Source organism: Theropithecus gelada, chromosome 3 (assembly GCF_003255815.1).
Source record: "Theropithecus gelada isolate Dixy chromosome 3, Tgel_1.0, whole genome shotgun sequence".
NCBI classification, from domain to species: domain Eukaryota; kingdom Metazoa; phylum Chordata; class Mammalia; order Primates; family Cercopithecidae; genus Theropithecus; species Theropithecus gelada.
In genome coordinates, this window is record NC_037670.1 from 153,750,053 (window position 1) to 153,762,576 (window position 12,524).

Sequence of the window (12,524 nt, forward strand, 5' to 3'; positions counted from 1 at the left end):
GAGTTTCTGATTAGCCTCTTCAAAGGAGGCAATCAGATGTGCATTTATCTCAGTGAGCAGAGGGGCGATTTTGAATAGAATCGGAGGCAGGTTTGCCCTAAGCAGTTCCAGCTTGACTTTTCCCTTTGGCTTAGTGATTTTGGGGGCCCAAGATGTTTTCCTTTCACAGAACCTATAATCATAATTATAATATTGTCACTGTTAGCTGTGGAGAAACTATCCTCTTCAATGGGAATTAACACTGTAAAGAGTCCTGGTCCTTAAAGGGACCAAAGCAGGCATATCTTGTTAGACTTCCTTCATGCCTGAAACCTGTGGTACTCTTACTGGATAATATACTCTAGGAATGAACTAAGCAGGTGAGATAGGCTAGCTTACCTTTTTTCTAGTTATGTCTTATTTCCAAACTTCTGAAGTGTGCAGCAAGGAGGCAGTTGGTATGGAGACATAAAGCAGAAACAACTTCGGAGGTCCTTTAAGGTGATAGTGTACAGGGCTACTGCACTGGCATCCTGTTTCTTCCTGAAACCAGACCTGTGTATAAAATCCAGCGTTGGTTAGGGACTTTGAGGCAGCACTAGTCTTGGTTGGAAACCCTGGCTGTCCTCTAAACCTACACTGTGGGGGCTCCTGACTAGCCTCAGTGAAGCCACTTTGCAATCAGCACCTGTGTCTCTGTAGCTGAGAGCCCTGAGGCCTTCGTGTATGTAGCACAGGGAGCCAGCAGAGGGAGCTGTCGTCCCAGAACTTTCTTAGAGCTTCTAAGAAGTTCTGATTTTGAAAAAGATCTTCCTAGGCTCCATCCGAACTTCCCATGCAATAAGACACTAACTTGAGATATGTGACATTTTGCTGCCAGACCCCTGGTGTGAGCAGATGGGGAGCTTCTGCATAGCTGTTTAAACTTGAAAGCCCTAGGAGCTCTTGATTTCAAGGAAACGCCTGTTTACTGATCCAAATCAAGCAACTCTTGAGAAATGGGAGTGCCTTCCTTACCTCAGTCTTTATTGATCTTGGTATCCGCACCTCCAGTGACGTGTCCTGAAGGGTGGGAGAGAATTCCTAAGTGCCTCACACACAGGGAAAGAAGGAAGTCCAACTAATGCTGCAGAAAGTCCCCACTGGGGAGGTGCGGGTAGTGTTTGGGTAGTATTAAACAGTGAGTGCCCTGTGAGAAGAGAGGCACAGTGCCTGGGTGCAGCACTTTGCATCAGCCCTGATTCTGAAATCAGAAACAGAGGCTTTGAAGCCGGCCAGTAAGGGGTTGTCAGGCAGTTGACTAATGCTCTTGATTTGAATCGGGGGCTGCTGTGAAAAGGGATGCAGCTTCTCTAGCCACTGTGAACTGAATCTCACTAGGGTTGGGTCTGCTTTGGGGCACTCAGATAACCCCGGTATTTCCAAACCAGCTTTCCCTTTTGCTTCAGGACATATCTTACCCAAGCCTGCACTATGGAGAAGTGGGACAGTAATGAGGGCACCTCAGCTTTTCACATGCCTGAGTGGATGGTGAGTTCTCTGGTCGTTTTGTTTCTCCTTCTGTTTCTTGATAATGAGAGGCAACTATTTTTGCCGGGTGACAAGGATCACCTGTAAGAAGCTCCTACCAAGATCCGTGGTTGGAAAAAGTTATTACTGTAAGTTCTGATTAGTTCCTAGGTACTAGGTCACCGCTGTTTCTTAATTATCTGCGAAGCTGGGAAAGGTATGAGAGTTGCGTGGCCCCAGCTTGTTGCCTGGTTGTCTCTGCTGGGCGGGGGCTTTCCTCCGGCTGCTGGTATGATGTATGGGTTGTGTTTCCTGTGACTGTTTTGCACTTCTGTTTTCAACCTGACGCTTCGTTTGTTTCTCTGGGGGTAAAGAAAAAGAACAATGATGAGAAAAAAACAAAAACAGAACTTACAGAAATGGTGCTCTCTCAAGTCTGAGAAGATTTCAAATATTTCTCCCCTCCCTGCCTGTATTTTTCCCTTCAGTCACAACATTTTCCTATTTTCCCCCCAGCTATCCTTTATATATATATTTCTCTAAGGCAGGAACTGTAGCCCTCTTGGTACAGTTCTTCAGACTACCATATTTGCCTGATCAGTAGTTTTACTATAATGATAATAAGGACTTATTTGTTCATAAGAACTAGCATATAAACCTATTATATTGGATTGAATTTCAACTTTTAATTTAAAAACAATAACCATCCTTATGTTTCTAAATAGTTTCTTCTAGATTTAGCCTGATTTCTTACAACCTATACAGGTTTATGTTTACAGGTTTGTGTTTCCCCACTATGGAAAACTAGTTAGACTCTCTAAAACATATTTCAGGTTCTTTTTAGTGTTTACAGAATTATGGATTTGAAGAAATAACTATTGATAATGAGATAGAATATATAGTAGGCCTAACAAAGGCCCCGCTGAGGAAATTACATTTCAACTCATTGTTACAACTATTGTTTATTGTTTTGGGGGAGGTTATTGCTGTTCTTAATGTTGTTTCAGAACATTATGTTCAGGTTTTTTTTTTTTTTTTTTTTTTGAGATGGAGTCTGGCTTTGTTGTCTAGGCTGGAGTACAGTGGCGGGATCTCAGCTCACTGCAGCCTCCGCTTCCTGGGTTCAAGTGATTCTCCTGCCTCAGCCTCATGAGTAGCAGGGATTACAGGTGTGCACCACCACACAGGGTAATTTTTGTATTTTTGGTGGAGATGGGGTTTTACCATGTTGGCCAGGCTGGTCTTGAACTCCTGACCTTAGGTGATCCACTCAACTTGGCCTCCCAAAGTGCTGGGATTACAGGTGTGAGCCACCATGCCCAGCCTTGTGTTCAATTTTAAAACATTTTGTGGAAAGAAAACCTATCCATCTACAAGCTTATTCCAAGTAATGTAGTGTTTTAGAATTAATGGAAGGATTTATTTAATACTTCTGATTAGGTTGAGTTTTTTTGAATTTCTTGCTACTCACTAATAACAAGAAGGGGGGAAAAAGAAATTTGGTTTTCTTAGGGGAAGGGCCACGTTAAGGTATCAAACTTTAGTATTTCTATAAAGGAATATTACAGAAGAATTCTACTGAACATTAGTGTGCCAACTCAGAATCAATCAAAGTTTTACAGTAATTCTTATTTCTGTCATAGTCCTCACCGTCTTACAAGCTTAGCACATCCCCTTAAAGTTCAGTAGCAGCTCCTACTGAACTTTCACCCTATTTACCTTCTTTCTACTTATGTGAAAGGGAAAACTGCCCTAAAGGAGTTGGTGTGACCACTGCATAAGGGATATGATCTAAGGCTTCCCAACTTTTAGAAAACACTCTTTAAGAAAACACAGCTCTGTAGTGCTGTGTCTTGGTTGGTAATAAATAAATAAATAAATAAATAAATAAATAAATAAAAACATTTGTGGCCGGGCGCAGTGGCTCACGCCTGTAATCTGAGGCGGACAGATCACAAGGGCAGGAGATTGAGACCATCCTGGCGAACACGGTGAAACCCTGTCTCTACTAAAAATACAAAAAATTAGTGGGGCATGGTGGCGGGTGCCTGTAGTCCCAGCTACTCGGGAGGCTGAGGCAGGAGAATGGCGTGAACCCGGGAGGCGGAGCTTGCAGTGAGCCGAAATCCTATCATCTCACTCCAGCCTGGGCGACAGAGCCAGACCCCGTCTCAAAACAAACAAACAAACAAAATAATAATTTAGAAAAGCACAGCTCTGCTCTGTTTTAATAAAGTATTACTCTCAGGAATTTCTTGGCCACTCCGTCTCTTAAATAGCAGGAAAATACCTTTGCTCAGTATTTTGAACAGCAATAAAAAGGAATAGGGAGGGGCTAGTCTTCAATAACACGATTGTCTCATTTGCTAGCTTTTCCTTAGCAAAGACTTTTGAGGCTTTCTTTCAGATACCACGTAAGTCATTGACTCCTGACTTGGTCTGAAAGTACTTCATTTAGGCTGCTACTGATAGCCACTTAGCCAAGAAAGCTAACCTCTGAGCACCCTCCAGTGTATTGCCTATAGATTTCCAAACCTTGCTTGTGAAATGTTAAAGTGTCTTTTAATCCCTGAGGAAAAAACCCTTGCTCCAGCTCCCATGTTGGGCCAAAGTTTCAAGTTAAAGTTTTAACAAGTGTCTTACTCATGTTCCCATTTACATATTAGTGTAATGAAATTTCCACCGAAACTATCCCTGCCACCAAAAGAAATATGAGAAGCCTCTCAAATCTTCTTTCAGGAGAAAAATTTAGCAGAGAAGGTATATTACAACATCTCCCTTTTATTAAAAATCACCAGCAAAAAGGGACTTCATATCCCTCAGAGAATAGGACTCACACTACATATAACAGCTGACAGTACTCACATCTCTGATTCCCAGCAGGGAAATAAGCCAAGATGAAGCCTGAAGAACCCCAATCTCAAGAACTGACAAGGTAGACTTTCAAGGTTATGTTCCACCAATCACTGGAAAAATTCTCCTGGCGCCTCTGCTCCTCAGCTGTTTTCATGTGAAAGATTTTCTTAGCCTTGTTCAGACAGCTTTACTGCTGAAAGGTTGGGGAACACATCCTTTTAAAGATTGTCTTTATTAATGTGTTTTACTTCCCCTAAGAGATCTTTAGTCCCTTCTGGTACTAACCTCGACTAACATGCATGGAGATCAGCAATAACTTTTTCTATGTTTCTACATTTTAATATTTCCTCCTCCTCCCACTCCAGCTCTCTGTACTTTTCCATAGGAAATCTGGTTGATTGACTTTCTTGAGTACCCAGCCAGCTTGCTGCCCGATATTCTTTTGGCTAGAAGTAATCCTTTTCATAGGTAAAGAGTTAGTTCAAGCCACTGATTTGGCTTGGAAGAGAGAGGTGTTTTGAGAAATATCTGAACCATATCTACTTGGAAGTAGAGACAAAAACCTCCAAAGTATCTGATAAATGGTGGTAGAGGTAGCTTGACTATAACTCTAGGTCAGGATTGGTGCCTAAAACAGAAAGCCATTTGAAAAACTGATGAAAACTATGGGCTGTCTCCCCAGGATATTAAAAATACAAAATTTTGCATACTGTTGTAGGAGGTTCTAGACATCCATGGAATATAGGTTAAGAACATTTAATTTGAAAGAATAGAAATATTAATATTTTAGACTCGTATATCAATATGTAGTTTTCAAAACCCTGTCACATTATCTTATTATCTCAGCATACATTTTAGATAAGCAAAGTAGAAATGATTATCCCCATTTTAGAAATGATGACAGACCTTAGGAAGTAGAGACACAGATACATCCTTTGTAGTATTTATGTACTTGAAAAGGAATTGATTGGTTTCTCTTGGCCTGAACCTCTTTAGGATAAATAGATCTTCTATCCTCTCCATGAGTCCTGTTTTTCTTAATATGTTACCTGTCTCTTTTTAAGAGCCTTAGGTTATGGAAATCAGAATTAGACCCACTTATCTTTAGACCCTGTTTTGGGTGTGAAGAAAGATCACCTCGGCTGGGCACAGTGGCTCATGCCTGTAATTGAAGCACTTCGGAGGGCCGAGGTGGACAGATCACCTGAGGTCAGGAGTTTGAGACCAGCCTGGCCAATATGGTGAAACCCCATCTCTACTAAAAAGTACAAAAAAAATTAACCGGGCGTGGTAGTGTGCTTCTGTAATCCCAGCTATTCAGGAGGCTGAGGCAGGAGAATCACTTGAACCCCAATAGGTGGAGGTTGCAGTGAGCCGAGATGGCACCATTGCACTCCAGCCTGGGAGACAAGAGGGATACTTCCATCTCAAAAAAAAAAAAGAAAGAAAAGAAAGGATCACTTCATTGTATTCTCTCACCTTTCAAATAACCTTTACTTTTCTGCCTGTGAACGTGCCTCCATTGTTATAGCCATGATAGGATAGAATGGTTGATTAAGAAGAGTCAAGAGAATCAGGGCTGCTTTACTCACACTTGGAGAAAGTGTTAGAGCAGTGGTTCTCAAAGTGTGGTCTTCAGACCAGTAGCATCAGCATCTCCAGGGGAGTTACTCAAAACACAAAATCTTCAACCAGAGAATTGGAAGCTGAAAAAAAAATTTTTTTTTTTTAATTACAAAATACAAAATCTTGGGCCCTCTCCAGACCTTATAATTCTAAAACTCTGGTGGTTAAGATCCAGCAATGTGCTTTAATAAGCTCTCCAGGTGATTTTGATACAGCTAAAATTTTAGAATTACTGTATTCTATAAAAACTTGTTGACTGGGTACAGTGGCTCACGCATGTAATCCCAGCAAACCAAGGTGTGTGGATCACGAGGTCAGGAGATCGAGACCAGCCTGGCTAACAAGGTGAAACCCTGTCTCTACTAAAAAAAAAAATACAAAAATTAGCCGGGCATGGTGGCACGCACCTCTAGTCCCAGCTGCTGGGGAGTCTGAGGCAGGAGAATCACTTGAACCTGGGAGATGGAGGTTGCAGTGAGCTGAGATTGTGCCACTGCACTCCAGCCTGGGTGACAGAGCGAGACTCAGTCTCAAAAAAAACCAAAACAAACAAACAAAACTTGTTAAGTGGTAAGGCTTTTCCTGTCAGTCTCCTAAAATGTCTTCTGGTTATATTTGGTATAGAAATGCCAGTCCTTCTGGCTCAAGTTATCTGACTTCAGTCATTGGACCAAGGAGTTCCTTTTTACCTGAGTGAGGGAAAGGGGAACCAGCTTAGTACAAGTGGACTGAGGTGAACATTCTTGTTAGGAGAAGCAGAAGTTTAGAGATTCATCAAGCGAGCAAGTGATCTGTCTCACTTTGTGAAATTATGAGTAAGAGATCAGAATTGCTGTGGGTGATGGTGAATATTCGTATTTGAGTTCAATTAATTTCTGTTTCCATTTCTGGTAGTCGCATTGGGCAAAGTTGCCACTTAAAGAGCTGTTAGAGTTCTAATTCTTACATAATTAGGTGTTTTAAGTTGTGACTTGATCAGGGCCCCAAGATTATCCAGGATGATGTCATTTCTAAGATGTAATCTGATATGAAAATGAATTTAAAGAGTAATTTTAAATTAAGTAAATTTAAAGATAAAAGGAATGATTTGGGACTAGTACACCTGGGACTAGGACCTTTGGTCTTCTGACTTATATTATAAGGCATGGTATAGTAGATGGAGCTTTGGCTTTAGCATAAACACAGGCTCAAATTCCAGTCCCATCACTTACTTGCTGTGAGACCTTGGACAAATCATTTGTTTTCTCAGTGTTACACTTTCCCACTTTGTCAAGTGAGAATAATACTGCCTGCTTCGTAAGGTTCTTGTACAAATTAATAGAAGTAACATATACATAGAACTGTGAATATAGGCACTTACCGAACTTTTCTCTTCCAGAGATGTCAATCAGCAGTATGCAATATGACCTCGCTCTAAATAAAGATTATCCTTAAAAAAGAATCTGCTGGCTGGGTGTGGTGGCTCACGCCTGTAATCCCAGCACTTTGGGAGGCCGAGGCAGGTGGATCACCTGAGGTCTGGAGTTCAAGACCAGCTGACTAAAATGGTGAAACGCCATCTCTACTAAAAATACAAAAATGTAGCCAGCGTGGTGGCACATGCCTGTAATCCGAGCTACTTGGGAGGCTGAGGTAGGAGAATCACTTGGACCCGGAAGGTGGAGGTTACAGTGAGCCGAGATCGCGTCATTGCACTCCAGCCTGGGCAAAAAGAGCAAAACTCCGTTTCAAAAAAAAAAAAAAAAAAATAGAATCTGCCATTTTATGTCCTTTCTTATGCTCAACAAGCAGTCTTTTTTTTTTTTTTTTAAGGAAGAATTCACATCACTTTCCCCCAATCTATGTAGCAGACAGTTGAGTGTAGCTTTCTTCTTCACTATGTCTCTTTCAGAAATCAGCAAATAAAGAATGTGATTCTTTGTCCTTTTGCTTGAATATTTGGCATGTAATAAGATTGTTGTGATTCTGGGGACTGAGGAGATAAGAAACTTCCCTTTGTAGTCATACCTTCCATGAACACACATTTTGTGAAAAGAGCAAACTCGGTCACCCTATGCCAAATCAGCAACAATCTTGAGCTGGGCCTAGAAACCAAATGTCAAACCTGTATAAAAGATGCACAATTCAGAGGAAAGCAGTGAACTGGAAAAATTGATTTCCTTGGTGACAGAGCTGAAATCAGTGTCCCCAGTCTGGCTAATCCAAGGACACAGAGTATAGGGTAGGGCCTGCCTGAGTACTTGGCACCATTAATTTTTTTTTCTTACTCTTTTAATAAAGTCTCTCATTGTTTTAGTGGCTCCGTGGTTAATTTTTTTCTAATGAGACTAGGTTAACTAAAATCATCTGACATGGAAAAGGAGGAGGTAAGGTTGAAAAGGAACCTAATTAGCAAGTTAATTATAGCAAGCAAAAAAGTGCAGTGGTTATATAAATAAGCTATTGTTATGTGCATGCAAGTTGGGCCTTGTCAGGGGACTTGCCAAGGTTTAGAGGTCAGAGGATCCATGTAATTAGGTGTTTAGGAAAAAAATAAATAAAAGCAAAACAGCCACCAGAATTAGGAATGGCTGATGAGCCACTAACAGAAATGCCTTATTAAACTGGGGCTGTACTGCTGAAGGGGTTGTTGGAGCTGCTTCAGGGATTCCAAGGAAGAGTAGTCCCCCATTCCCCAGCCCCAAAAGCTGGCTGGAACCAGAGCCAACAGAATTGCTGATGAGGAAAGTTTAAAGGCCTGATCACAAGGGTCCCTGGACCACAGAGGTGGCAGTGGGGCTGGTAATGTCACTATGCTGGGCAGCAAGAAGAAATACATTGTTAATGGCAACTCTGGGATTAAGGCCCAGGTGAGGCTAAGCTCTTATTTACCAGTCTTGCCGCTGCTATAGCCATTATTGTAAAAAGCCAGCTGCTTATACTCTTTTTCCTCTCCTTTCCTGCTTTCATCTGTCCCTCTGGCATAAGGTGAACTACCCCTCTTTTAACAGTCTCTTTTCCTCCTTTGCCTTAATGCCTGTTGGAATTAGGCAGTTCTCTCTCATATGGAAAAAGAGGATTTCTTTAAAAGATCCTGGTTCCAGACAAGGTAGGAAAGTTAGGGTTTTAATCTACTAAGGTACCACAATTGGGGTGGGCAGATTACAAAACCAATCCATTACAAAGTGGACTGTTGAGTGAAGAATATATTGGTGTTTAATTATTGAGAGGAGGTAGACACCAGGGAGCCACTTAATTCATGTTCTAGTTGTCAGAGAAAGATACTTGTTTCCTGGGGAAAATTGTATAACTTATATTTAAGTGGTTAATCTTGCTCTAATATTTTTCTGTCTTAAAGAAACTTGACTTCAGTGTCTAACCAATAAGCAAGGTTTTAGAACCCTATGTTCTAAGTGGATAAAGCCTTGCACAACCTAGTCTTCTTTAGTCCTAAAAGATAGCATGAACTTGTCCCAGGAAGGAGGGATTACTGTAAATAGAAAACACTATAGAGAAGACAGCTCAGCTCAGAGAAACTGGTTTGAGATGATAATGCAGCTAGATAGCTACGTGGTTTATTCACCCTGATCCTACAATCTAGGGAATAAGAGTGACTGGCCCCCTCTAGTGGTGTGTGTACATGGTGTGTGTGCATATGCACCCACATGTGCATGTACGCAGGTGTGAGGTTGTGTTGAGCATCTGAAACAGGGTTTATTCTTCTTTAAAGGGGACACTGGAAAAGTTAGTGACTCAGGGTGACCTTTGAAAAGTTCCATTATTATTCCTTTTCCTAGATGGGCTTCTAAAAAAGAATAAAGACATGTGACTGTTTTGAACAAGGTTGGTGAAATGGAAGCCAGAGTTTGCAGCCTGATTGCTATCCACCTCCCAGCTTTCCACCTTTCCTCTCTTCTTAGCTCTTTTTGCCCTTAAAAATCATTTTAACTTTAGACTTTGTTTATGTTTACCATATTTACTGAATATTCAACCAAGTATAGAAGTGAAGATAGAATAGGCTACTTCAGATATATTGATTCAGCACTTGATTGAGTGCCTAGGATTTGTGCCTGAGGATATAAGGGTGAACGAGAATCACAGCTTCTCCCTTTATGAGCCTATAGTTTATAGAGAATACAGGTAAGTAGACAGATAGTTACATTTAGTGTGGTAAGTGCTGTGCTAGGAGAAATGCAATACATGAAAGTTCATGTACGTCCTATGGGAGTACATAGAAAGGCACTTTATCTTTTTGGAATAAGTTGTTAGTTGAGCAAAATAATCATCTTTGTCATTTTTTTTGTTTGTTTGTATATGAAGAGCTTCTTATCTGATGAGTTTTCCTATTGCTGAAAACAATTTGCAAGCCCTAAAGCACTTTGCAGGCTTTATTTGTTGTTATGGCTATGAAAAGACTATGAATCCCCCTAAAAGGCAATGTGAAGCTAATTCAATTTGGCATTGGTCCCCTTGTCACAATACTCAAGTGACTCATTAGTTACCTCTAACTGTGGGAAGTGGAGCCATCAGTTCCTCCTTTCATTCTGGTGTACTATATGTTCTGCCCATCAAGGAACCATCTTTTTATCATTAAAGGTAGAGTCACTTGTCAGATCTTTGATCATTTTCATTAGACCTTCCTCTGTGCCACCTTGGATTCAGAATAGGCAATTATACAAACAGAGAAAACGAAAAAGTTATTAATTGAATAAATTATATGAGCTTTTTTTTCCCCAAACAAGTATAGTTTATAAATGACCTTTGATTTGTAGAGTATTATAAAGTATCAGCTGGAACTTCCAACAATAGGAGAAAGATAAAATTGTAAGAAAATCATTATCAAATAATCATCAAAAATGCAACCTCCATAGTGTGATATGAGGTTTATACATATACAGTCAAGTAATCTGCTCCTTCTACATCTATTATAGTTAATGATCAATCTTATTGCTTTTAGGTATTTTATAACATCAAGTATTAAAAAATAAATATTTACTTACTAGCCAGGCGCGGTGGCTCACGCCTGTAATCCCAGCACTTTGGGAGGCCGAGGCGGGCAGATCACAAGGTCAAGAGATTGAGACCATCCTGGCTAACGTGGTGAAACCCCGTCTCTACTAAAAATACACAAATTAGCTGGGCGTGGTGGCACACACCTGTAATCCCAGCTACTCGGGAGGCTGAGGCAGGAGAATCGCTTGAACCCGGGAGGCGGAAGTTGCAGTGAGCCAAGATCACGCCACTGTACTCCAGCCTGACTACAGAGTGAGACTCCATCTAAAAAAAAACAATTTACTTACTAGTACTGGAAAGCTAACTAGTATATTTTAGAAAAGCTTTAACAAATTAGTGTGGCTACCTGCAGGAGTTACGAGAGCATTGAACTGTGGGGGTCGGGTAGGGAGTGGATTTATTGAATTTTCTGCTATGTTTCAATTTACATGCATTGTCTCATTGAACCCTCTCTAAAACCTGTGAGGTAAGTACTTTTATCTCTGTTGTATTTATGGAAAAATGAGACTCACTAAAGCATCTTGAGCAACATCACACAGTTAATGAGTGGCATAGCCAGAATTTAAATGCAATTTCAGAATGTTCATTCTTAATGAAAAGCCTTTTTAAAAATTATTAAATCATACCATTTCCTGATATTCTTGAAACCTGAATGCAAGTCATTTTGCCTTCCTGTACCTTGCAATTTTCTCATTTAGATATATGGAGCTTACAAATATAATAATCTCAAATATTCTTTCCTGTACCTTGCAATTTTCTCATCTAGATATATGCAGCTTACAAATACGATAATCTCAAATATTCTTTCCAGTTTTACTTTTCAGTGAAACTGTAGAAAATATTTCTGAATATGACTCAACTTTCTAAAAATTTAAGCAGAATATCCCATTCTCTATTTGTGGGGAGTGGGGTGTCACAATTTTATTATAAAAAGCATATAGTCAAAGAGTGGGCCAGGCACACTGGCTCATGCCTATAATCCCAGCACTTTGGGAGGCCGAGGTGGGTGGATCACTTGAGGTCAGGAGTTCGAGACCAGCCTGGCCAACATGGTGAAACCCCGTCTCTACTAAAAATACAAAAATTAGCAGGGCATGGTGGTGTGTGCCTGTAATCCTAACTACCAAGAGGCTGAGGCATGAGAATCACTTGAACCCGGGAGGTGGAGGTTGCAGTGAGCCGAGATTGTGCCACCGCACTGCAGCCTGGGTGACAGAGTAAAAGTCCATCTCAAAAAAAAAAAAGAGCGTATCAAAGATTTAAATTTGATTAGAAACATAGTAGGAAAAGAATGAGACATCGCCAGACACAGTGACACATGCTTGTAGTCCCTGCTATGTGAGAGGATGAGGTGAGAGGATTGCTTGAACCCAGGAGTTCAAGGCCAGCCTGGGCAATATGGAAAAACCCCATCTCAGCCAGGCGCGGTGGCTCACGCCTGTAATCCCAGCACTTTGGGAGGCAGAGGCGAGCGGATCACTTGAGGTCAGGAATTCGAGACCAGCCTGGCCAACATGGTGAAACCCCATCTCTTCTAAAAATACAAAAATTAGCCGGGTGTG

General features: G+C 40.9%; 1 protein-coding gene across 4 annotated transcripts in view; it reads left to right on the top strand.

Moving 5' to 3' along the window:
- Positions 1 to 12,524, top strand: part of AHCYL2 (adenosylhomocysteinase like 2) — a 210,576-nt gene that overhangs the window by 145,130 nt on the left and 52,922 nt on the right. Inside the window, exon 1 of one of the 4 annotated variants that reach the window (XM_025379985.1) lies at positions 992 to 1,509. The exons of 2 other annotated variants lie outside the window; for them this stretch is intronic. In XM_025379985.1, the coding sequence (XP_025235770.1) occupies positions 1,453 to 1,509 (57 nt within the window). In that variant the 5' untranslated portion in view covers positions 992 to 1,452. Of the gene's footprint in view, positions 1 to 991; positions 1,510 to 8,535; positions 8,820 to 12,524 lie in introns of those variants that run through there. One more of the 4 variants, XM_025379984.1, reaches the window with a different exon arrangement.